Source organism: Accipiter gentilis, chromosome 21, assembly GCF_929443795.1.
Source record: "Accipiter gentilis chromosome 21, bAccGen1.1, whole genome shotgun sequence".
Taxonomy (NCBI): domain Eukaryota; kingdom Metazoa; phylum Chordata; class Aves; order Accipitriformes; family Accipitridae; genus Astur; species Astur gentilis.
In genome coordinates, this window is record NC_064900.1 from 8,246,394 (window position 1) to 8,273,496 (window position 27,103).

A 27,103-nucleotide genomic window follows, 5' to 3' on the forward strand; every position below is an offset into this window, starting at 1 on the left:
ATCTATGCTGGTAGAGGGGCTGCTAGTTTATTCTTCAACTAGAACATGGGTATTTTCCGATTACTGAAAAAAAAAAAAAGAAAAAGCTGCTTTTGCTTTCAAAGCTTTCCCCTTTATCTTAATTCTATCACTGCAGTTCCTAAAATAAGGAAATAATAATTACTCTTCTTTTACAAGTACAAGGTTAAAATTGGATCCTAAAAGGTTTAGTCCTGTTCTTGTCAAACTGAAACATTCTTGTAACATTAGAAGCAGCCTTGCCTTCAGAAAATGAATACCAGCATGCCTGCACGTATCCCTGCCTTAGTTGACCAGGGTCCTAGAGGAACTGTTCTCAAGTGGGACAGACACCTGCGTAAGGCAGAACAATTGCTGTTTCCTTATCTGTCTCTGCATCTTGCTAAACATACATTCAGTGTGAAATGCAACTTACCTGAAATGCAGCTGCTACTTCAGCTGGGGCTGTCTCAGCTTCATGTTTAAGGCTTTCCACAACTTGGGTGAGGGAGGGAAGAAAAAAAAAATTGAATCAAAAATGTTATCTAGATTTCTGAAAATGTTTCAGGAGCAGAAGAGACCCTACTTTTACACACATTAGTGTGCACAGAAGTCTCTCTACATACTATTTTTTATTAGTTCCCCACCAAACGCTGTGAAAGACCATGAGAAGTGCTTAAGTTAAAAGGCCAAGTATTCTGTTTACCACACAAATAGCCCATTATTTCTAGGAAGAAAAGTTCCTGAAAAAGTAAAGCTTTTCATCTAAATGAATGAAATTTGTCCTTCATCCATAAGAATGTTTAACATTTGTACTGGTTTTTGTTTTATACTGATGAAAACAGAACATACTTAGGCTTGCAGTAAAGTCTTTTCTCCTCCTGTAGTGGGAATTCACAGATGTCTCGCTACAAGCTGGAAGAAACTCCCGTCACTCTACTAGACACCTCAGCATTAAAACTTCAAAGAAACACACATACTTAAAATGGGCGATGCTGACCTGCAAGGAGACTAGTACTAATGAATTTACTTGTATGTGATAGTCTAGTGAAAGTCAGCTTTGGAAATTGTCTGTTCAAACTTAAACCAATTACTGATAATGTAATCAAGTATACCATGGTTCAACTTCAAGAGATGCACAACTGTCACTTTCATGAAACCACATCATCAGTAACCAGTCTGATCTAAAAAAGGCATATAATGCTTGAAATTGGTGTCAGTTTTCAGCACAGCCAGAAGTTTCTACCACCAGCTGTCTCTGCTGCCTTGCAAGAGGAAAAGAAATGCTTTTTTTGGTACATGTAATAACAGTACTGCACATGGAAGATGGAAGAAAGACTCCTACCTACATTCACATTTAAATGGCAGAAGACAGACTAGAACAACAAACGTACTGTCTGCATGCTACACTTACCTAGAGCGACTACAGAAACAACTCTGTGGTCAAATTACTGTAGAATCACAGTCTACCTAAAACCAAACTCCAAATTAAATAAATGCCTTTTAGCTTTTTTTACCTTTTTATGTGGCTTTTTGAGAGTCCAAAACAGTCAGGATACAACTGAAGGGGAAGGTGAAAGACTACAAGTCAGGTTTCACACCAATCAATACAATGCCACAATACATAAAAATTACTTAAGACACTATTACAAAGTCTTAACATTATTTTCTAAGTGCCTGCAGTTCACTTGCCTTAACTCCTGAACATGCTGCAGGTTCACAAGATTTTAGCTCTCCAAAACCTGCTTTTGGCAACAACGGGCTGAGTGCCAGAATCCATTCTGCTCAGGAAGGCTCCTTCACATTGGACTGTCTTTCTGAAACAAAGGCAAAAAAAAGTTGAATTTTATTGGTAAAAAAGAAATCATGCTTTATATATCAAACATCTGATGCACATCTAAGACAGCTGATACAAAGGCATGAATAATTAATTAAAATAATCCTTCAGAAGTCACAGAAATCGGTCTATCTCAAGCCATTCTATAGGTTTACTTTATAACCTCTCAAAAGTAGATTCAACGGTATGGTTTGTACTGCTGAACCCTCAGCAATTGTGTGAAGATTTTTTTTTTCCTGCATCAAAAAACCCCAAAGGCAGCCTTGTTACTGACAACAACGTTTTGTTACTTTACTCACCTCTGAAGTAGACCACACCATTTACTTGTTTAAAAGCTGCAATTATTATTAATTAGGAGAAATTACCAAAAAGTAGGATTTGGTAATGAAATTAAGCTAAAGCTCTTGTAAGGAAAAACGGTCAGACTTTGTTTTAGTTCTCCAGCAGCATGACTGCCTACTACTACTGTGGCTTACTGGTACTGCCACAGTTAGTAGTGACACACTTTCTGCACCTGGAAACTGCCAGAATCCTGCTGCAGCGGCTCAGGGCACAGGGAACACAAGGGCTGAGGAGGGACTGCACCTCACTGCCTGGTCACCTTCCAGCACCAAAACAGCCACTCAGCACTGCCACACACTGACTCAGGGAATCATGGAAAAGTTTTCGTTTGCTCTCACAAAAAACCTCAGCAGTATTAAAAACCACTACCAATAAACAGTTGACATTCTTGCACCAATAATTACTTCACATTAAGGGAAAAAAGCAACTTTCAGCATTCATCTTACACTGCCTCTCGCACACTGGTAATTACTTTCTTGCCATTTCTGCACATTCTTGTGTTTTTTTCTGTTGTACTGGTAGATGCACCATTGCCTGCTGTATAGAATATTAGAAGGGTGTTAGTTTCCCTTGTCGAGGAGAAATGGTCTGTGGAAGGAAGTTTTGTGTGGAAAATCTCCTGTTTAGTGAATGAAATATTTTGCCTGTGAAAGGACATTAACTCTTAACATGTAAGATACGAAAATATTCTGTAAGTATAAACTCTTCAAAGAATGAAAACTAGAGTATGTGGAGAATTAGAGCTCTTCTTTTCTAGAAAATAGCTGATTATTTTGTTTCCCCAGAAATCCCAGACTGTGCTAAGAAAGTAAATTGGACACTAGAGCAGACCTGTTTTTCTCAGCATGAACAGTCATGAGTCCACATTATTTTACTTATACTGGTATACATATTTTTGAGCTGTTCATCAACAGCATCTTTGTCACCCACAGCCAAGCCCCTCCACCTTTCAATATAAAGTTACTAGCTTTTTTTTGTCAGTGTGCAAACACAATAGTACTTGGTTTAAGGACAAAAAAAATATCTCACCTTAGAACTCAGTTCTGTCTGTACAGCCTTCAGGAGGCTACCAGCAACAATCACGCTAATACCAAGGCAAGTAAGTTGCTACCCCACTGTAAGGTCAATTTTGTAGGTATATGTTGCACAGTTTACAACCACCAGGCTGTGAATGTGGGATTTGCAAAGGGACTGGATCATCCAGTAAAGTCAGCTGCAATTCAGGTGAGCTACTGCCTCTCTCTGCTGAAAAGATATCCAAGATTAGAATCTGATTTCTGATAAGGAGGTATGCAGAAGTATGTAACAGTTTCTCAGGTCTTGTTCATGTTTGGGGGGTGGAGGCGGAATATTGGCTGGCATTCCTCATCCTTTAGCATAATGTATGAATAAGCTACCTAAAATATCTACACTGGGAATGATTTTTCATGTGTTGAAGAAATTCTAAATCCTCCCTTGTACATCTGTAACCTTTTATTCTTTATAGTCTTGTTATACTCACTTCACTGAAGCCTGGTCACAAAGAAATACAGGCTTTTTTTTTTTTTGTCTAAAGGGAGAAGTTATGCCAACTTTCTTACTACCAAGATGCCTAGTGCTTGCGTGGGAGTGGAAAAATAATTTGCTAAAATACATCCCCATCTGAGAAGAGCTCAGCTCACTGCACTGGTTTATTACTAATTTAAAGGAAGTGAAATATAACCTTCTGTCTTTTGTGTCCTCGTGCATGTTCTCCTCCAAAATACCTGACCAGCTGCAGCATAATGGAAGGTTCATAAGTGTGTTCTGTCTGATGCTCTGCAGTGGGAAGCACTCAGTTGGGTTTCCTCCATCCAGCCATCCACTTTAAAAAAAAAAAAAAAAAAAAAAAAAAAAAAAAAAGCCTGAAGACCGTGCTTTTTCAAGTTTGGCTGAAATTAGCCCATGGCTTTTGGGAAAGGAGAGGGTACAGCAGATAGACCATGCAGAAAGTCTTAATTCCTTCAAGGAAAGATAGTAAAAAGGATTAGTAAAAGCTCCATAATTAGTCAAGAATTTCCATCAGTGCAAGCAAAGCATAAAAGTGCTGCCTGTGTCAAGGCTTCTTGCACATCTGCTCAGGAAAGGAAAGCAGGTGGAGGCAGGCAGAGGAAAAATGCAGTGGAACAACTGTAACAACACATATGCCTATATTAATAATTTTGAAAAGCTGATCACGCTCCCTGACCTGTCAATGACAGCAAAATTTTGCAGTCCTGTTTACAGTAGAGGTTTGTAGTATCAACTTAGGTGGAATAGTTTAAAAGATAAACTTTGTCTCAACAGTTAAATGACATTCCTTAGCTGCCAAAGTCATGAACAGCTGTCTGTTTTGCATTTCATAAACGAAAGAGACAAGAAAAAGAGTTCATAGCAATTACTAGGAACAAATGAGGAGTAGGCTACAAAGAAGAGCAGAGGGAATTTTAAATGATGAGGACCTTTAACACAGTAGTTTTTGTAGTTTAAGATCAAAAGGCAGGCAAGTTTCACACTTACCTCTAAAAGGCAATAAACAAAGTAATTAAGAGCCTGATGCAAATAAACCAAAAAGGCCAGTGATATTTTATACTCCTTCATACTTCAAAGGGAGAGAAAACAGAACCTTACTTTTAACAGTCATCTCTGGTTTACCATAGTAAATTTAATTTAAAGGAAAGATGAAAAATGGACAAACCACTGGAAAATCCTCAGTACAAGACTTTAAAATGGGCATGGACTCTCATACAAAATACACTATAAAGAAACTGACCAGAAAAAATAAGAACAAAGGTCTTTTACAATTAACTACGATTACCTCCATTTCAAATTCTACCACTGAAGCTAAGAAAGGGTGTTGTAAAGATGACAGGCGCCATGCACAGGAGCAGACAGGTACCACCACAGCACAAGTGGCAAAGAGATGCATCCCACAGGCTAGAGAGTGCGGAACTTGGGCAGCACTGAAACCAAGCCTAAAAACCAAACTGAAGCCTGAACCATGCTGACACGAAGCCGACACCTACACCACAGGGACACACGGGATTTATGATGTCTTTGTTTTGCCTTAACTTTGATTCTCTCCTTTTTAAGTTGCTCCCATTTTTTTGAAAATTGAAAAGCCTTTCTGTTCTTTAGGAAGCTCACTGTAAGTAGAGGTCCAGGGAAATCTATCTCAAAGCTCTACCCCACAGAGGATCCCATCACAAAACTACATAATTTGCATGGGAACTGAAAGAGGAATGTATAATTTACATTCATTGCAGTCTAGCAGATAACAGTACCTTAAACAGGAATGCATACAGACATGAAAATTAGTATCCGTCTTGAACTGGTATTTTATGTATTGTTCAATGTTATGAAACAGCAGTGAAAATTTCTGATTCACAGGAACCTTGCTGAGATTCAAAATTTGTTTTTTAGCTCCTGCTGTGAACGCAAAGTAATACTCGATATAAGAAATAGCAGCATTGTAAAACACACACAAAAATGTAAACTCATTTGTGTAGGTAGAACAGATATGATATTCAGGATTCAATCGGGATTGCATTTGCAGAACAAAAGTTAGAATATTCTCCAGGCACTGAGACAAAATACTGCAAACAAGCCTCTGCTTTTTTCTTCAGATTTTACTATGACAATTTTGGAACAAAAAACAAAATGGAAAAAAAAATTAAATCCCAAAGGAAGTCCCTAAGCCATCTACATTAAAAGGTAACTTACTCCAACGTCTCCTTCTGCCCACGACAACTGATACATTGGGAGCAAAAGCTTTCATTTTTCAGTAAAGCTCAAACAAATGTTTCGTAACTTTAAGAGATTTCCCAGCCACAGTTTCATGCAACAAGAAAGCATCACACTGGTCCAAAAACTCATTAATGTAAAAAGGTAGCCAGAACAGGGTTCATAGTTCTCAGCCCACATAAGACCATTTTAGCTATAATCCTGGAAAGTCATCTTCCTTCAGACAAGTGAGCAAAAAGACCTCATGCTACAGTCCTCAAAGAATTACTCAGCATCCTGTCTCAAGTCATACCTGCCACAATACACAACATATAAATAAGCATGCACCACATACTTGCAATAGACAGTGTTTGGTCCTACTATATAAATCTCACTATCTTAAATTATTCAAGACACAAAATTATTTCAGAGATTCAAACACTAATAATAGTTCATTAATCACTAGTGAAGAGCAGCTTTCCAAATACTGACAAACTCTTCAGGTATAACACGCAAAAAGCAAGCTCCCACCTCCCCTGCTCTTGCATCCATAAAGTTTCTAAGGCTTCAATTAAGTGACGCTTCTGATGAGGACATTCTCTCTCCCAGCAGCAGCTAGATCCCCAACTTAATGTCAGGTCCTAGTTTTGCAACTAGGTTAATGTAGGACAGCTTCATATTGGTTTTGGTGGGGCATGGACCAGCACACCACTGGAATAATTTGGTCTCAGAATCTGCCCGGGCAATGTATGGCAGGGGCTGAACGTACAACAGGCTCCAAGGAAGCTCTGTTGTAACTTCCAAAGGGGATTTTTTTTTTTTTTTTTTTTTTTTTTGGTGTGCTTTCTAAGTCCTGGTTGTTTTTTATTATCACTCCTTCTTTTATACCTACCTAAGATCAATCCTTCCATTACTAGCCTAGATGGCCAGCTGCCTAGCTTATTATTTTACATTCCTGAAGCTATTTATAAGCATGTATTACGTAGCTGTAATAAACCATGAGACACTTGGTTAACACCAAACACTTAAACCACTCCTCCAGCACCATGGACTTCCAGAATTTTCAGTTATCTTCCAGCTCAGCTTTTTGGTAGTCACAGCAAACCACAATACAGTGTTATTTTGACAGTTACCTTCGTTTCCCAAAATTAAATGAGATCAGAATCCAGTACTTTATGTAAAGGAAAAAACCCCAAATCTTAATAAAATCCCAGTTCCTAACAGCGTATTATAATTAATGATGCTTCAATTATGTTTTCATAGCAAAATAAAAATAATTTTTGCTTCTATGCATATTTTATAGCGTTTTTTCAACACAGTAGAGGAAGATGAAACCATATACACAAAGAACTGGCCTCCTACATAAAGCAAACAAAAAAAATGCTGATTATTAAACCAAACTTCTCTCATAAAACTAGACCTCCACTGGCAGTATTCCCACTCCAAACAGTGGCAGATACTAAATTTGTCAGTATCAAGAGACTGAAACCATTATTCATTATTCCAAAAGTTTTAACGGTTTTTGCATCTGTATCCGATTTTAAACTCATACAATAATGAAACAAACAGCCACATGATACCCAGTACTAATAAAGCTGCCTGCAAAAATGATTTCCCACTGAGTTGACCTCAAAGACAACTTGAAATACAACTGTATTACTATTTTCAAAACTTGTGCATATTTCTAAATTCAACTTTTTATAAGGCATGAGTATAACTGAGTTAGCATTAAATAATTCCAAGAATATTTTTTCCATATGTCATGATACCAGCCCTCTAATAAATTTAAAAAAGATATCCTCCCATACTCTCAGCTGCAAATGATGCTATCACCTTTTTGTTTTCTGTAATGCTGGCAGAATTTGGACACCAAGAGACTCTAACATATATTAGTATAGCAAACCTTTTGTTGGTATAGCTCATCTTTTTCCTTAACATATATCTGTGCATTTGAGACACTTTATTTTTCTGTCAAGTCTCCACCACCAATGACCTCTCTGATTTATCAGTCTGCAGGATAAGTGCCTAATGGTTCGAATGACTGGGTCCAACTATATACCAGTCGAATCCTCCTTCATAAATGACAGTTTAAAAACTCCCTCTAGTGATGAATTACTTTGTTGGTACAAACAGAGAGAGGGGTATGAGGAAGCTATTTTCCTGTGTGAACAATACTACTATACTTCAGGGTTCTTTTAAGGAAAAAATTAACTAGCTCTGAAATGTCAGACTTCTGGAAGATATGGATGCAGGACTTCTCGGAACCAGCAGACCAACACATCAGAGTTCTGAGGAGCTGTATATATAATTCTACACTATTTCAACGAGGTTTTTTTGCCTTTCATTTTGCATTGTAAGATATATTTGACAAATTCACTATTTTCAAGTTCTGCAGTTCAAACAAATATTTTCAGAAGATCTTACTTCATGTAGTTAAGTAAATGCTTACCTGGCATTCCTTTTTGCTTGTCTTCAGACTTCACTTAAGTATAACCTCAGATGGTTTATATGTCTTCTAACCATGAAGTTTCATATAGAACCAAGGAGAAATTTAACATTAAAAAAGAGTTGATTTTCTTTAACTGATCATTTATCTACAAACACATACACGAATAATGTATTTACAATACTTTATGTAGTTATATGCTATATGTAGTTCTATTTCAAGATAGTGTTACAAAGTTTTGCAAAATAAAAGCAAGCCCTTATTCTCATATAACTTGGGGAAAAACAGCGCATGAAACCACATTTTTTCGGCACAAACCAATTATATAAAAATACCACTGTCCTAATCAGGTTTTCTCCGGTACACAATGCCAGCCAGTTTTGCCATGAACTGACGTTTATTTCTTCATAGCATTAATAACTCCATGGAAACAAAACAAGTCGATTCTATTACCAGCTACTTTAAGGTTGATTACCAAAGTAAGACCTTGATTATATAATCTAAATATGCAATGGTAAATATGCAATGGTAAATACTTATAAAAACCCCTAATGAGTCAAATTTAAAATTGCCTGAATCCTGAATGTGGGTTATTTCAGCTTGAAACAAGAAAAATAGAATTTTTGCTTTCATATCAAGCGAGGTATTATTCAGCTCAGAACATCATTATTTATACAAAAAAGCATTTTATATTATTATTGTAAGACATTACTGTACATCTTTGTATTAACCTATTTTCAGATGAAAACTGTATTGTAAAGGCCTTAAAAATAAGTGAACCACAGACTTCCTATTTTTTCCGCTAAAGAAGAAAAGGGCTAATGCCTGGCAAATGCCAGGATCAATCCAGCATTCTTCCTCTCAGGCACCTTATTATCAGTGAGAATCACACATGTTATGTGTGAACTGAGCTGGAGGGAAGCATATAGTTTTTTAGTCTTACAAAACAAAACAGTTTCCCCAATTCTGTTCCAGTGAATAATATGAAGAATAAATCCAAATGTGCCTCTTTCATATACAGGCATCTGGAACAGCTGAAATGAATGCTGATGTGTTGATTTAGTGATGTAAATCTCAATGCAGAAGATACAAGCTTAGACGTGGTGCGCTGGCTGGGATGCAGTTGTCTCACTTGTACTTGCCTTGTTTTTACTCTTTCCTAGCTCCTGGCTGGCACTGGAAGACAGTACCATGCCAGATGGACCCACTTAAGGTTGTTCATATGCTACCTGTGATTTGGGAGTCTCTGGGCTTGCTTTCACAGTGGCTGTTCATACACAGAAGGTCCAAAAAAAGCTGTCGTGTGACCATACTAAAAAAAATGCAAAAAGAAGTACAGGAGAAAGGACCTGTAGTCTGTTCATACAGACACAGTGCTGAAGCAGGTTTGCTCCAACACTGGGAGCTCTTCTAAGACTACGACGATCACAGATTCCTGTGCGGGAGACTTGTGAGCCCTGCTACACAGGTGCAACGTGTTTGGCACATAACAAGCACTCAACTGCAGGTTCAGGTGACTCAGACGCAGAGCTGCCAGGCGTGCTGGCAAAGGGGACACGGAGAAAGCACCACCGAAAGCACCAGCTTCAGCGAGCGCCTTCTGGATCCAGCGCGATGAGGCAGCGTTTTCACCAATATACGTCCCCAGAAAGGCCCACAGGGAAGCACGTGAAGTCCCTCAGGCCCAACAGCTGCAAGCACCCGGCCTGCTCGCCTCGGCCCTGTTCCGACCGCAGCCCACCCCCTGACCTGGTGTCGCCGGGTCGGTGGCAGCGTCCTCTCCCCTCAGGCCGGGCCCGCCAGGCCGGGGGACGCTCGCGCAGCCACGCGCCGGCCGTTACTACCCCGCGCGCAGCAGCCCGCCTCCACCTGCTCGAGGTCCACTTACGCCAGAGCCGTTGCAAAAGTCCCACCCCCCCTTCCCAGCTCCTCGGGGCCCCATTGGCTGCAACGAGCAACGCTCCTCCCGCCCCCCGCCCGCGGCCCACCGATTGGCTCAGGCCCCCGCCGATCAGCGCGACAACCGGAGCCCCGGCGACAGCGCCGCGCCAGCCGGCTCGCCTGGCCCTCGCACCTGGGCGGGCAAGAAACGGCAAATTAACCAAAATGAAGGTGTGCCGGCCAAACCGCCGGGAAGCAGGACGACGGCAAAGGATGCTACTGCCAGAAACGCGCAGGGGTTGTGCGCCTCCTCTCTGACAGGGGGCACCGCCCCGTGCCGCACCTCAGGGGAACGAACGCCGACAGCTCCGGCATTCCTGGTCTTTCACCCGGCAAAACTCACCGTGCGGGCAGGGGCTAAGATCATTCCCGTTTGTTCCCCGCTGCTGTGTCCGTCCCATTAAGAAGGTGTAAGTTTTGGACCAGGCCAGCATCAACCAACCGCCTTTTCCTAGTGCAAGAGCAAGCGCTTTTGCGCTTAGCGCAGTGAAGTCTCAAAGAACTATGCCGAAGACCTGAACACAGAAGGCTTGCCTTTTCCACCAGTTTCTAAGGAAATCATGCTCTGCCCGCCTGTATCCTACCCCCCAAAAAACTTTTGAGTAACTTTTGGCTGAGGAAAATCTGCCAACGTTTCGATGATGTTACAGTTGTTAGGAGTTTTATGAAATCCAAAGTGAAGAAGAGAGAGCGCAGACAACGTTACAAATGCACAGCTCAGGCTACCTCTCTCTGAGACTCCTTGCTCCACCTCTTACAAAAGTAGTAAAGCCCAGGATCCAAAATGGGGCCAACTCAATTAACTTTGGTACACTCCTGAAACTTTAAATTATGCTCCCCACTCCCCGTCAGAAGGGAACATTTTTTTCCCCCCAGAACTTGGCAATTGAATTGAAGTCACAATGGGAAATAATCTTTCAACAGCTGAGAACACTTAAAATTACACCTGACACATTCATACTTCATTTCTTTCTACGACATGATTGCTATCACCTGTTAGGTAGATATGAAAGTTCCTGACAAAAAAAGTAAGTTTCAGGGCAAATCCCAAATTAAAAAACTTAGCCTATTTACTTAAGCCATGTGAGACATTCCATTTCAATCAAAACCCCCCAAAAGCCAAAAATTATCAAAATGCCCAACAGGCTTGTGCTCTGTCTTCTAATTTTCTTACCTCCCTTTGAAAAGCAACTCTTGACCTTTTCAGTTAAGACTTGGCGTTCCACTGGTTGCCCGAGGTGAAGTTACGAACTTAGAAATCTGAATGATAAATTCCTCAAGCTACAGCCTAAAATCCATTGGCACAATTACAGTCTATACATCTGTTAAGCAATTCTTGTATTTAATTCATTTTATCAATAACAAAAATATGCAGAGATAAAATCTCATCCATAGCTTGACTTCTTAGCTCATCAACTTCGTTCAGCATCAATGCCTTTTATGATTAACTGCAAAGCCAGAAATGACTGTGCATGAAGAAAGCTTGTTCAAAGACTTTCTGTGATCATTGCTAGATCTCACATGAGACCCAGCAACAGCAAGCTTAAAACATGAAATCTGACTTTAAGCACTTGATTTTTTTTTTTTTTTTTCTTTACTGAACTCGGCAAATACAAACCTGTGCTTCGTTTTGCTTGGTCGAAACAGGAATGGCCGACACCAAAATTACGTGAACACCACTGGTGTTGGTCAGTCCCGGGTTCTGATGGCTGGTCTCCGGCCGTGGCTTATTAGTCATCAGAACATAATACTATAAAAGACCTTAGATGCAGAAACCTATCTGCTTTATAAGCCTTCTAATTCTTGTAAGGTGTAGCTGATGATTCGCTGATTGTTCTTTCATTATTTTTACTTTTAGTGACTTTAATTTGACGTAACACTGCTGCAGTCAAAGCAACACACTGAGCACAGAGCCAAGGTAAAAACTGAAGCAAGGCCCTTCTTTCACAAAACTGATAGTACTTCAAAAGTCACTGTCTAAATTCTGGTTATAAATAAAATTCCCAGGATCTGAACAAGACAGATCAGCAAAAGCACTCATGTCACCACTTGATTTGTCCATGGGCTGCTTTTCTTATGGCTGTATCTCATTTTGTCAGCCTCCGAAACAGACCAACTGCACACAGCACTACCTTGGTGCTCTTCCCGCTCCCTTACCTTTTCTACATTTCCGTACTTTAACTCTGCATGCAATTCGGACCACTACGGAGGTCAGAAGCATAGCAAGCCATAGAGACATCCTGGAAGCACACACTGCTTTCAGCAAATACCTGGGAGGGGTCTCAAACTCCTTCTGCATGTCCCACCTTTGGATGGCACAACGCAGGCCAGCCCACGCGGGGACTGTAACCTAATTACATGACTTCGAAACGCACCCTGCCACCCACCAGGATGGCCACCCACCACTGGCATGTTTCCTTGGCATCCAGCATAACATCACTGCTTCTGCCCAGCGTTAGGGGACACGGTCCCCTTGCCCTCTGCCACCGTGACAGATTTCTTGGCACACCCACTGCGGGGAGGAGTGTTATTAACTGCAGATGTTATTATTGTCCTAGGCTGTTGTGAAGCCTCTCTCTGCACTGTCAAGTAACTGCCACATTTTACCTCAGAGACAGTGACAGTAGCTCAGTACACCCCCCCCCAAATGTTAACTCATTAGGACAACTGGGGCTATGGGCAGATACTACTTCCTTCCTTTTTTCTTCTAACCATTTTGGAATTTTTTGACATATTTCTTTTTCCAGTGTTTTCAAGCTCATTGTCACTAATAATACAGTCCATAGAAAGCCCATGGATTCATATAGGTTATCTGAGAGGCCTCAAGAACTTGTAACCTAATCTTAAACCCTGAATCCCCCAGTATTTTAACTGGGTTAACAGAGCTGGTAATGGAACAGTTTCTCATTACACACAGCAGTCATCATGGGGAAAAAGGCAAGTAACTTTGGGTAGCTGGGTTTGACACAGTAGAAAATTTCATTTTTTCACAAGTTTTTTTTAATTATCTCAATTTGAAAGGGATCATTTTATGCGCTCTAATGCAAAGAAACAATGGCTGCAATTGAGTGGAAGTATAACTAACTGGCCTTTTTTCATCTTGTTTCATCCTGTATGTTTGTCAACAGAGTACATAGTACATACTCAACAGATAGATGGATATTTTGATTAGAGCTGTCCAAAATATAAGCTTTCCAGGGCATGAACTATTTTGATTTCTTTACCTATGGCAATTACCATTTGGTATCATTTAAATATTGCCTCTACTTGCACTGGACCAGAATCAGCCCTATTGTCCTTTTCCTCTCCTAGTTGGCTATATGGGGAAAGGGAGAAACCATTTTCATGCACTCGTGAGTGTATGCAAAAACCAAGCAAGCCCCACTCTTCATCTGCCTGGCTTCCCATAGCCTGGGGAGAAAGCAGGACACAGAGCAAAGAAAAACTGCTCAACAATCCCTCTCTTGCAAACAAGAGGCCACCAAAGCAGAGGCAGCTGTCCAAGGCACTCCCAGCTCATAACAAAATTGATCTTGGAATTTTAGAGAATAACGCAATTAGAGAGAACTGAGTCAAAACACCTTTGCTCAAAAACTATGCTCTGCAGTTCAGAGCATGTACTTTCCATTGAAAACAAAGAAATTTTTTTACTTAACTTGGCTGTTCCCCAAAATCATATGGGCTATTCAGATCATGTCAGGATACACTGTCATCTCAAGCAGCTCAGCCAAATTTCTTTGCCTTCAAATCCAAAAGCAGAAAAAATACTTTGCCCTTTCCACCATTCGCCCTCCTTGTGCGATTACAGTTTTTTCTCAAATCAGCTCTCTCATACTATACTGCTCCCAATGAAGGAAGACAACACCTTCTTATCATGTGACAAGCAACTGCTTTCTCCTATTTTAGATCTAGACTTAAATCCTAATTGGTATGCAATCTCTCTTTACGTTATCAAAACTTTCCAAGCATTCCCTTCCCTGACCTGCTATCTTTGACTTTACTCTGGTATTAGTCTGATTTCTCAGAGGAAAGAGAGAGAGCTTTTACACTGTAATGTGTCATTAAAATACATGGCACCCCATCCAAATGCTATTATTAATAATCTCCATGCAACACAGCCACTTATATAAAATAGATGCAGCATGTAACTGATTTTTCCAGACTCTATAGGTCTGTAATCATGCTAATCTGTTTCATATGAAGGACTCATTGCTTTATTTTTAGATGAGATGAGTTAAGCAAATGTCTATGTTTAGAACACAGAAAAACCAACCAAGGCAGACAGATGCTGGATGTATATGCATGAAACTGTAAAGACTGAAAAAGACTCGGAAAAATTCTGACTGAAGTGCTACTGAAATATCCTGTAACTCTGCTTCACTTGTATGTCTCTTTATATAAATATAGATATAGACCCCATTAATGAAATTCAATCCTAAATAGAGCTGGCAACCAAAAGTAGTACAACAATTTTTGACATTAAGATACACCTCTCTCTTATACCTCCCTGTAATTTAGAAATGAGATTTAAATTGCATATAGGTTTTTCATAATGGGATCTTTTTACTTCCAGATATTCTTGCCACTGCTAAAACTGAATTACAGAACTCCAGAAGATAAAATGCTCCCATGTGTAACTGTCACCTTCAAAATTACAAATGAAAACATATATTAAAAAAAAAAACCACCCAGAAATGTACTCCATTTAGCTTACCTGTTTTAGTCCATGTTTATGATATAAATTTAGATTACATCTACTAACAGGAATCTTTTGCACAGTTGTATTTATTAAATATCCACTCCCCAAAAGAAAAAAAATTGCAATAAATAATACCTTTCTTTATCTGTTCTAGAAAAAAAGACAGGGAAAAGAAAAGAAAAAATGCACTTTCTAGTACTTTAAGCATCTATGTATCATTAATTTCGGTCCACCAAACTTAAACCACATTTCTGACATGCATCTTTCTTTTTTTGAGAGTGTAGGAAATAGGCAAAGTTCCATCAGCTCAAAGGGACTGAATATATGGCAGTGATGCAAGATAACGCTTGAAGTAGCAGTAACAAAGGAACCAGCATTTTCCTTTTTTTTTCATATCACTTCATATAGGTAGAGGAGTATTCCCCAATGTGGGTACTGAGGAACACATCTACAAAATTTTCCTGAAAAGGCACATTCATGCAAGCTCTGGCACAAAGGGCAGACCAACAGCATAGCTGTAGTACTGGCACAAAAGGCAGTGTAAGGGGGTTGCTAAAACTTATTTTCCACTCTTTTGAGCAAGGTGGATTCCATCTGCTGGGAGTAGTTCATCAAAACTGCCATTCCTGTTGCTCTGGTCTGGGCAGCACAATCCCGAACGGTAAGACAGACCCTGCAGAGCTGCTCAGAGTTAACAGTAACTGCTGGAGCTCAAGCAGCAGCTTCCAAGGACATTGTTCAGAGGGTACAAGAAAGATGCAAGATGTGTTTAAAGCTGTGGTAAGATGAAAAAAAGGGTTTGGGTTTATAAACGAAGACTTAGACAACTTCCGGAATAATAGAAAGAGGAAGATTTGTTTGAAGACAGGTTTTCTCTGTGGACGGGTTTGAAGACAATGTACATTTCAAGAGAAGAGGTTCCTGCACAAACCTTTGGGAGATAATGGGCAAACTGCAGCACTACTTGCTAGACTGTGTTTTTTCTAAAGAAGATTTTTTTTCTGGTAGACACTGACTCACTGAAATACACACCTCATTATTCCGTCTCTTTTTACTAACATTTTTACCAGATACTTCATGAAGAAATAGAATCACTGACAATTGCACTGTGACTTAACCACCCAGATGACATATTATTTCCTGAAAGTCAGTTTCTTGGAGGATTTAAAAAAAAAAAAAACAAAAACGGAAAAAAGCTCCTGCAGTCTGTTTGGAGCCAGAAATCCTAAATTCAGTTTTGGCAGTAACTCCCATCAGGACTTTCCAGAGGGCTGCATGGGATTACATTTTCAAAAGAACTTAAAAGGTTTCAGAGCACATCTCATTGTTAAAAGTGATTTAGACTAATGATCTTAAGCATTGCTAAATGTACTGCTTCATGCTCTGTCTTGTCCAGTGCAGTGAGGGACAGGGCCCTCCCACAGCTCCTGACAGATTTAGATGTGACAGTTTGAAATACTGGAACCCTGCTTCTACAGCTTTCTGATGGAGGTGAGTGGCCGTGACCAGGAAAAGCGGACGGGGACTCACATCTTAGCCCACCATAAACCATCAACAGAGGGAGACTGTACTTCAGGCCAGGCTGTGAACTTCAGGAGCACCCCTTCTGCTGCTCATGGCACAAGTATGAAGCAGAGATTAAAGGAAGCAGTACCTTCTGTGGCTGCAAACAGATTCACCACAGGCCATCTGTCAAAGGTCACAAGCTCCTTAGTGCCCGAGACACTTTTCAAAGCAGGCGTGGGTGCCCTTGACAGTGGCACACAGCCCCCCTGTGCCACATTAACTTCTCTTGCTCTAGTCTGTGATTTCTTTCTTGTTTTAGTGTGGAGGGTTTTTTTAGGGGAGGGGGAGGTAAGGCACACAGAATACTTATCAAAGAAATTAAAGTGTTTTATTCCATTTGCACTTTTGCAACAGAAAAGCTTTTTTTTTTTAATTTGGATGTACCATGGTATACTTGGCCTAAATTCTTCAGTGCTGTTCCAACATTTTGTGAGAGACTGGAAGTAACTCCTAAACGTGTAAAATTTTGAAAATGAAACATGAAAATTGATAAGCCTGTTCATGAGCTGCAGTGTTTATTTTCTGAAAATTAACTTGACAGATTTTCTGATGCTTTGTTTTCTATCAACAGTAAGTCACCACACCACGGAAATGAGGGCTTGAAAGGGGAAGAGACATTTCATGTCATGTCAGAGTCTGAACTTTTGCGTGGAAGGATGGGGTAGGCAGGAGTGCAATTGTGGCCTAACAGCTATATTAGGTAGATGTTTCTGCTAAAAGGTTGAACATTAAAGTAGTTTTTAATCTAAACTTCCTATTTTTAAAATGTAAATCAGTGTTCTGATGCCCTCTAGCTTTGCAGGTTAGTCTCAGTACCTAGATAAAACCAAGAAATTGTGTTTAAACAAACTCCAAACTCCTAAAAAATGCCCTCTATTCAATCATAAATCAAGTATCAAACTGTGATGAATATGCTGTGCTAAACTGGTTGCTTTTTCAGGATAGCTGAAAAAGGTATATGAAACCTATGCCAAGCCATTCGGCCCATGCATGTGACCCACAAACAGATTTTAGCACCAAGTTCTACCAGCTCAAGCTTTTTGTTGGACCAAGACCTCACTTTTTACCAATCCAAAGCTCCATTTAAGTCAAGAGAAATATTGTCTGAATTAAGGGCCTAGTAAGAAACGAATATGGACTGTTACTTCTGGTCAGACATTAGTACCATATAATTTCTTTGCCATTGCAATTCTCACCCACTATGTTATCTGCTGTTTGAAGCTCGTCTCACTACAAGTTTCCCAGGAAATAAATTTAGGAGCACACATACATTAATAAGAATGCAGTCTCAGGTACGTTTGGTTTTGGATGATGGAATAGCACCACCCCTCAATTTGCTTACACTCCCCAAACCTGTTACCAAAACAGATCCAGAGCTCAGGGGAAAGAATGAAAGGTCTGCACTGCACGTTCTTCATTTACAGCACGCCTTGGCCTTTGTTCAGAAAGCCAGGGAGCCTTATTACTTCTGAAAGAACGTTTTCTTTTTTCTGAGCTTTAAGTGGATGACAGTTATGACAAAACCTGTCAGGGTTGCTGCTGTGCCAGAAACCACGTAGGCAATTCCCAGGAATGGGTTACTTCCTCCGCTCCATACCACGGTTGAAAGAATCACATGCTTCCTCCCCTTGAATTTGGTAACAGGGAAGTCTGATAGAAGGATGTTAAGGTTTTGCTAACAAAGCTTACATTATTTCCAGGGGGACAAAAAGTAGTGGTAAATGCTCAAAAACCTTTCCAAGGCATAAAGAGCCTAAAGATCTGCATTTGCTGCAAAAATTCCTTTAACTGATCTGTGATGTGCCTGCTATTCTGGGTCCAAAAACCCACTAGAAGCTGGTGGTGAGAAATCTGGATATTTTAGATACAGTTTCTGTGTGAACATGGGAATACTTTTTTTTTTTTCCATTTTAAATTTCATGTTCATAATTTATGTAACTGCTACTGTCCTAATTTGCTATGAAAACTCAGTTGAAAATGAGTCTTTTGGGCAGCGTATCATGATGACACTCCACTTATCATGATGATATTCGCACTGAGGGAAGTGCTCACCTCTACCTAATATGTTGTCTACCTAGAACGTTACATGATTTTACCTTTTATCTCTCCACATGGAAGCTTTCAGAATGGGACTGTGCTACAACATGTAAATTATAGCTCTCCTGGCTGAAAGAGGAGAGAAATTTATAGTCATCTTGACATAACTCCTGGTGACAAAACAAGTGCTTTAGTCAGCAAAGTTCATGCTGTTCAGCATGAGAGTGTATTTTCACCAGCACAGAAGTTCCATTCAGCACATGGCCCAAATCTGCCAGAGGGCTCCGCTGACACAGGTGTCCCATTCCACACAGCTCTCCACTGCAGTGATACCTCTGGCACTTTGTGCACCCCTGTAAAGGTGTCTACACATCTGATTAGGCCACTATTAAATATTTCAGCTAAAACAACTCTTCAGTTTTTCCCTTTGCGTAAAGTTCTCATGCTGTTTCCAGCCAAAAGTAGCCCCCTCAGAAGTCAAATCCAAAGTCATGGGCTGCCATTTGAGTAACTCGTCTTAACTCCATCTGCATGGGCTAAAGAAAATCCACTTGTAGCTGTCTCATCACCCTCAAAACTAGGTGATTTAGTTTTGGGTGTTTTGCTTGGTTTCTTTGCCATTTTACTATACAAATCCCATCCACTTCCATCTTGTTGTAACAATCTAATAGTCTTGGATAATATGAAAGGATACTATAGGAAATATGAAAAGTGTAATTCCCTGCTGGAAGGCCATCTGCGAACTGCCTTATCCGTCTGACACGACGGTAAAGATTTCTGAATGTAGCAAAGGCTGACACTCGCATCCAGATAATGAAGTCGTCATTTACATAACCGTTGTTCCTTTCATCTTCCTCATCTAACAAATACACCGGTTTCTGCCAGTAAGGAGGTCTTGCTGTCCCTGATGAAAAAGAAAGCAAACAGGAAGGACATACAATCAGTAACAACAGTGGTTGGTGACTAACTTCTGGGCCTACTCACAACCAACAGAGAATATGAGATATGAAAGAGACACAGACTGTCCAGTATTGAAAAATTATATATGCTACATAACACTTTTCACCCAACCATCTCCACTCACCTCAAACATGAATTAACAGAGTTTAACAGTACCCAGGGGTTGCTACACATTAGAAACTTCAAGCACAGGAAAAAGAAAGCGACTTGGACAAATAAAAATACTGTTTATTCTGGCTTCTTGCCTCTTCAGCAAGCAACATGCTCTCTATGGGGAACTTGCCTTTGTTTTTATACATTAATTTATTCCTGTACAACCGGAAAGGCACCTTTTTGGAGTCCTAATAGCACAGCCTATGATATCTAGAATCTGTCATATGAAAACTACTTAGATAATTAACTCTTGCTTATTGCATCCAGTACAGCACTGCCCTGATCCAGAATAGGAAGCTTTTAGTCCCACTTCAATACTGATCACCCATACCAAGGAAACAGCCCTAGGAAACAGCTGTTTGAAAGAACTAGTGATAATAGCAGCCTCACTTGTCTCACAACTCCCTAAGAATCTGCAAAGGCATGAAGAAGGAAAGATGTGACATGCAATTCTCCTTCATAGATGTTTTCAACAGGAAAAAAAAAAAGTGACTGCATCCTTGCTTTCTCTGGACAAATTAAGTGTTACAAGAAACTATACAGAAGGGTGTTGATGTGGGCTAACTTCAGTCTTCCAAAACCACTTTCTCCCAATTTCAGTCAGTGATTTGAAAAAAAAAAAAAAAAAAAAGAAAAGAAAAAAAAAAGGTGGTACTTTGGCTAAATCTGTCTCCTGCTCTCAGTCACCCTCTAAAACTGCTCCTCCCACCTGGTTTGGGAAGTATTTCTCCCAAATGCAATTAATCTCAGAACGGGAGACCATCACACACAGGGCAGGGGGAGGTAGGGAAGCCATTGAAAAATAAGGAATACTAATGGAACCATTCTTACCTGCAAATGCAGAAGAGAGATTGTATGATTTTGGATTGCGAAATTTCACATTTTTATCTGTCCACCAACTGTTTCCAGTCTTCAGCAGTGGTACTTGAATAACAGATGAGTTAAGATTGTAAAACAGATCAATAGTATCTGCAGGGAATACAAGAAGCAATAACTATGAGTAAAAGACAGTCATTCTAATTGCCAGCACGACTAACAAAAACTGTCACACTGAAGCACCTTTCAAGTGAATAGAAAACAAAACAAAAAAAACCTGGGAAAGGTTTCATCATGACTGTGTACAGAGCATGATACATTCCATAAGAAGAATTAAGATTCCAGAGCCTTAGAACTTCTGATGTTTTAAAGACTGAACATACTCCTACCAATAATCCTGTTGAATCCCTGTGTAAAAATATGTGCAAGTATCTCACGTCCATCAACTCCTGTGTGACTAAACACTTCTGGACCTCTCTAGCTAGTTACGGAAGTTACTCTCCTAGTCAGCTTTCCCTAGCATTTCTTTGACAGTTGTCCTGACCTGATTGTTTTGCTATATATAATATGTGTTTTCAGGGAACAGGGGAGAGGTGAAAGAACAACCAAGGGAATCCATGATCCTTTGGAGAAAATTTTGCTTTGGTCCTTGTCTACCAACTTGGACGTGAACACTTCCTGCAACCAAAAAACATTTAGTTAAAATTGTGCTTAACCATGCCATTTTGTTTCGGTGGGCAAAAAACAATTTTCCTACTTAGATTAGTTTAACATAAGGCAAAAACATTATAGGTCTCATTGCCATCTAATGTAAACACCTATGCAGCCAACAAGACGATGGGCAGGGATAGTTAGATGATATAAAGGGGAGTGGCTGCTTTTTAGAAAATATGAAAAATACAACTCAACTGCATGAGCATCAATAAAAACTTCCTTTTTTAAAATCCTGCTACAAAATCTGTGTTCACACAGCTCCTTAAGGCTCGGACATGCTCTTCTGAGTAAGTGGTCATTCTGTGCCCCACTACCTCCCCAGCTGTTTGTCACTAGTTTATTAACATGAATTGCAATTCTCTGACCTCTGCCTGTTTAACTGCTTGTCTGACTGCTCCCTTATGGGCCAGCTTAGGTTAAAAACCTTTCCCATGGCAGGAACTTGGTCATCTTCCTCATTTTACAAAACAAGATTAGAGAGCAATCAGAGAACCAGTTGAACTGTCAAAAGTGAACGGGAAGCACCCTCTTTCACAGCAGAGGGACAGAAATGAGCTACCAGAGGGGGGATTCAGACATCACCCCCTTCCCCGACATCACCAGCGGCTGGAACCTTTCAACACACTGTGGACTAAGGACAGATGCAAAGGCAGACACTGGGAGGCTGACCCTTAGCATTTTAAAATCTTAGTATCCCTAGTTCTCCGCAGGAGCGTTCTGTCCTGCAGCCAGTGCTCCAGCACAGTGTGGGCTCCACACAGGTAGCTCTGCTGGCCTAGATCTGAGCCCAGTCCAGTAAATCAGACTTCCAGGGGAGCAGGTGGGTGCCAATCAAATGATGAAAATCAAATGGATCTACAAGTTATTGAATGCAGCTGCCCCTCACAAGTCCTCTAGTGTGCATGGCTCAGCTACTTGAAAACAGCTGCTGCATTGCCGAAAACCGCTGTGTGGAACAGGTCAAAAAAAAGGGCGGGGGGGGGGGGCGTGACAGACAAAAAGGATGGGGTAGGGGGGAACAGTCTGTAGAAGTTTTTTGTCTCCTTTCCTCCCAAAGAAATCCATTCTGAAATCTGCCAGTGTTCATGGCTAGAAGCACTCTAGGTTTCAGCCTAAATGTACTCTGTAGATTACGCCCACTAGGTTACTACAAACAAGATCAAACCTGGGATCAAATTGAATAGGACTATGTATGCTTCCAGCATTCAAAGAACAAAATGCAACCACATCGATCCAAAGGTTCAAACCAACGAGAAGAACATGTCACCTCCTTCTTAGCACACCACTGTAGGAAGGCAGAATCTGGGCTCTCCCATCACTGTAGGAGAATGTATTTTTTAGCAAGGAAGTACATTAAATCTGTTGTATCATCGTTCCTTATTTCACCAGGGACTCAATTCCTCAGTCCTGTTGTATATTCACATTGAAGAGGGCCTTAGTAAAATAAAAATCTTCCTCAGTTTCAAAATGAGGGGCAAGTTACTAAACTGTAGGAAGCAGGACCCCATAGTCACCACAGTAGCACCGCCAAACAAAACCTTTTGTGGGAGAAAGACAGAGATCTTGCAATATCAGGACTCAGCTGGATTGGGGCAACGGAATAGTTTCAAGTGGAAATCAGTAAGGCAGATGTGGAAGGTACCTACTTACCATTGAACATGCTGTTGGCAATAGCACCGCAGGGAGCCATGGGTGTCCCATTTCGGTAGGTGGTGAAGGGTGCGCAGTAGCTCTTCTGAATCTGCATTCAAGGTCACAGAACAATCAGGCACAGAATCTGGGGGTTTTGTTTGTATGCGAAACATGCCTTGAGAGTTACAAGAAGCATTTTATAAAACCAACAGATTATTATGGCACAACCATCATATGTACTGAGAGGACACTGTGTGGACTCTGTGTATATTGAGAAATGCTACTTTTAAGCCAAAGAAAACATCTTTTAGATTTGTAAGTAAAAAACCCGAATGCAATGATTGCATTTTCCAATTGCCTTATGTAGGCCTGCTGCAGGTGATGCTGTCTAGCCTCCTCTTTATACCTCTAAATTGCATACTTAGCCTGCTACATGATCACCTATTTCACCATAAACCTTTTCCTACTCCTTGTCTGCTTCCAAAGCCAGATGGCAAACGAAAGACTCAGAATAACTTAATTCCCTAACCCTATAATAAAAGCACAGCTTAAAACATTTCTGGCTAAGACGACTGAAAACACTAGAAGGAAAAGCTTTCTGTAAATTTATTTGAAAAAGACAATGTATTTTTAATCAGCATCCTTACCAGGTGCAGGTTTGAGAATTGCAACACTGGACTAACATCTTTTATTTATCTCCTCAATCTTCCTCTCTTATTAACTTATTAGACATAATGGCCCTAACAATCATAAAAGCAGAGACCAAACACTGAAAATCTGTACCTTCTTATTATTCCCTAGAGCCATCTTAACACACTTACAGTTACCTCTAGTTAGTTATCCATATGGTCAAAGATGCACCTCATGGAAATACTGACAATCTCGTAATAAAAGAAGAAAACTTACATTTACATTTCGACCCAACAATTGTGCGTCACTTCTTGATATCACATATCGACGGTGGTTTTGATAGAAGTTTTGCAAGCCATAGTACATAAAAACGTCACCCTAGAATTCAAGGATAAATCCCTTCAACAAGCTGAGTTCACGTAGACAAAGTGAAATCCTATTACTTGCTAAAAAAGAGAGGGGAAGAGAGTACTCAATTCATGTTTAAGTGTTGGTAACTACACTCTAAGAAATTACTTCAGCGGATGCTGGCTAGAATCTCATCTTTACCCCAACTGAAAAGTTCAGTATTTTGGCACGAAATTAAACATACTTTAAATCACCAAACAAAACCTAAAATAAAAATGTCTTATTATTATTTTACTCAAGACAGTATGGCTGGCCATGAACCTGCAATGACTATGAATAGTTTCATGAGACAGACACTCATTTTCCATAAAAGAAGGTGCACAAGAAACTTCAAAAAGTACCCATTAGCTCTTAATTCCTTCAGAGTTTTTGAAAAAATAAGGCTACCTCTCATCAATTATTTGAACTCTTTGGAAAGAGTTCAACTCTACAGGATTTAGTCCTGTAATCAAAAGGAGGATGCTAGGCAGGCAAATACAAGCAAGAAAGAGGATTATTAAACTATTAAAATCCCCATTATTCAGTTAAATAAACTTCTCATCTCAAACATCATTGTAATCTGAAGAATTACAAAATATTTTAACAGCCTCTTCAATACTGAAGAACCCTAAAGTGACTTTGTAATTTAAATTGCACTGTAATTTTAAGGGATCATTTATGCAGTTCTAAGCATAAGATCTCTTTGGTGGAACATGAAGCATTTTAACAGTCTCAGCAACATGACCCAGTAGTTTAGGACAGGAAACGAAGGATACTTTTCCCAAGTGAAACTGCAGAATGACATTGCTACACTTGAATTATTTCACGGACCTTTGGGATTAACAGCATAACCCTTGTAAAAAAGACTACAGGGGTTTACTTATGACAAGTGGTCAGAGCTTCAGATTTCCTTCTCATTTGAGAGCTTAGCAGTGCGGTAACAACTAACCCTCGACTAAGGGAAAGGGTTTGCTACTGACTCAGAGAGAGAGATACGGAGAGAAGTCACTTCCACAATCAAACACTACTTTCTCCAGCCCCATCTTCTCCTTGGACATCTCCCAGCCAAGGACAGAGGTAGCCTGATCTTGATTATTTTTAACATGTACCGAAATGAATAGTAAAGGCCAAAGTGTAAAATTTTGATTATTTCATGTTTTTAAATAGTACAAAGAAAATTTAGTCAGGAGCTCTACCAATCAGAATTGGTATATTTTATCATATAGGGATATACGTAACAGGAAGTATTAAGCAAGTTGAGTTGGTTTCATGCATCCACTTACCAATATATCTTCCTTTAGAATGAAATTAACAGAACAGTGGCATTCCTTATTCCAATTAGAGGAATTTTCACGAAGTTTTGAACAATCTGAGCATTTATCTGAATAATCAATCTGTCAGAGAAGTGAACAAGCAGAGATACTGTAATAAAAGGCATGCACATAGGAAAAGGTTAGTGTTTTAGCTCCAAGACTTCTCAGAGCAGTTCTCTTCTAAGTGACTCTGGACTGCCAAAAACATTATTAAAAATCGACAGAGGCAAAGAATCAGGACTTGGCCTCAACAAACGTTCACACATTTTATCCCTAGTTTAAAGCTGCTTTAGAGCCTTTTGATGACTGTTGCAGAACCTCCACATCTGCTCCTCGGCAAAGGAGTGCTGAGTGAAGAACACTTCTGCAGCTTGGTCTGGCTGACCAAGTAATGCCTGACAAATCCCCACAAGCATTATGGCCCACCCCTCTCGAACAGCCTGGATGTAGTGCTGAGTGTTGGTTCCAACCAGGAGTCTACTAATACCACCACAGGTCTAACCAGCCGTGCCTCCAGGAGGCATTTAAACGTCATGGCTCACTGCATTTCAAGATTTTGCCCCAGCAAACATGTACGTTCTTCTAGTACCAAACACGACCAAAGGGATTAGTTTATTTCCTTTCAAAAATCCAGGAAATAACAACAACATTTCAGATATTACAAGCCAGTGGCAGTAATTACCACCCATATTTCAGATATTACCACCCAGTTAACCACCCAGTGCTCAGATTTTATCGGTTACCAACTACCTCTGAGGATTTTCACAGGAATACTGGCTGCTGGACACATGTCCAAGGCATTAAGCCATTGCTGTCATCTTTATCCAGGAGCAAAAATTCAAAGCCTTTTCCCTCCAAATGTAGCCCAGTTTCTTCTTCATAGAACATGTTCATAAGAACGCCACGCCCAGACAAACCTGGATTTCTCTGACGCTGTTTGCGGACATTATGAGGCAGACTCCCACAGAAAGGCAGAACACGCCTGTGAGAAAAAAGCTGGACAGCACAGCCGCAATGGTAAGCTGGGGCTTCCAAGCTGGTAACTTCTGTTGTTTGAATGCACTGTTATCCGGACATCTGGAAGGACGTGCCTCTCCTTCTTGTGGAAGGGAACTTGTCTTGTTTTTCATTTTCTTCTTGGTAAGATGAAGGAATAATATACTTGTGCTGGAGAGTGTTTAAGCTGAGATACTATCCTTACTGTTGGGAGACTGTACTGTTTGTTCAAACCTGCATTATGGTCAGGAATTACTTATTAACTAGATCTCTCTCTTCCTCATTTTCTACATTTGTACCTGGATCCCCATGATCAGCTTGTACCAATCAAATGTTTGTGTACTTTGGTCAGGGTGTCCACCTCATGCCTCCTGGAAAAACTTAAATATATGCTTTTTCCTGCCCCATAATTCAGTAGGATTTGTTATGTCTTATTCATTTGCAGGGATACTGCCAGCTGTACTGGAATTTCTGCGTAATCTCAAATGCATTATTTCTTCTCCCTTCATTTCCATAGCTGCCAAGCTAACAGGCATGGCATACAATGAAAGGAGCTCTTCTTAAATTGCACTGGATGCCGCTGGGGAGAACTGCAGGTGCTGAGACAGCACTGGGCACAAAACATTGCTTTGGAAGACCAATTTTCTTAACCTACTACATTCATTGCTATTGATTCAGATGCAATTTAAAGTTTTAAAAAGGTCGGGTGTTCTTTATCACAAAAGGACAACTCATTCTCAAAACATCTGATTTGGATCAATGGTGTTCCAAGATGCTGATAATTTGCTCACCTCTGTTCATCTTGTCCTCTGAAAAAAGTCCATCCATTCCCTACTATCCACAATGACAAAAAAATCACCCAGAGATCGTCTCCTTTTAATTTAAATGGACAAACAGAAGAATATTTTTTGCACACT

The 27,103-nt window shown here is 40.2% G+C and overlaps 2 protein-coding genes across 3 annotated transcripts in view; one reads left to right on the plus strand and one right to left on the minus strand.

Moving 5' to 3' along the window:
• DCBLD2 (discoidin, CUB and LCCL domain containing 2) overlaps positions 1-27,103 on the plus strand; it is a 111,461-nt gene that overhangs the window by 46,980 nt on the left and 37,378 nt on the right. The window lies entirely within an intron of this gene.
• Positions 1,580-27,046, minus strand: LOC126048910 (cell cycle control protein 50C-like). Of its 2 annotated transcripts, XM_049824451.1 has the most exons (9): positions 26,108-27,046; positions 25,161-25,271; positions 23,767-23,868; positions 22,879-22,969; positions 20,530-20,667; positions 19,280-19,489; positions 18,073-18,198; positions 8,346-8,411; positions 1,580-1,814 (listed from the first exon to the last, which is right to left on the minus strand). In XM_049824451.1, exons 1-8 carry the CDS (start codon positions 26,318-26,320, stop codon positions 8,401-8,403), a joined length of 1,002 nt encoding a protein of 333 aa, XP_049680408.1. In that variant the 5' UTR covers positions 26,321-27,046; the 3' UTR covers positions 1,580-1,814; positions 8,346-8,400. The 2 variants fall into 2 exon arrangements, with proteins under 2 accessions (XP_049680408.1, XP_049680407.1); XM_049824450.1 differs by lacking the exons at positions 1,580-1,814; positions 8,346-8,411 and having other exon boundaries at positions 16,242-18,198.

Bases quoted from the DNA above. Each gene is read 5' to 3' on its own strand.
- LOC126048910 (XM_049824450.1), bottom strand. From the start codon at position 26,320: ATGAAAAACAAGACAAGTTCCCTTCCACAAGAAGGAGAGGCACGTCCT. The intron at 25,272-26,107 runs GTTTGTCTGGGC...CTTCTCTGACAG, and splicing joins ACAGCGTCAGAGAAATCCAG to ATTGATTATTCAGATAAATG. The intron at 20,668-22,878 runs GTAAGTAGGTAC...TATTCCCTGCAG, and splicing joins TGCCAACAGCATGTTCAATG to ATACTATTGATCTGTTTTAC.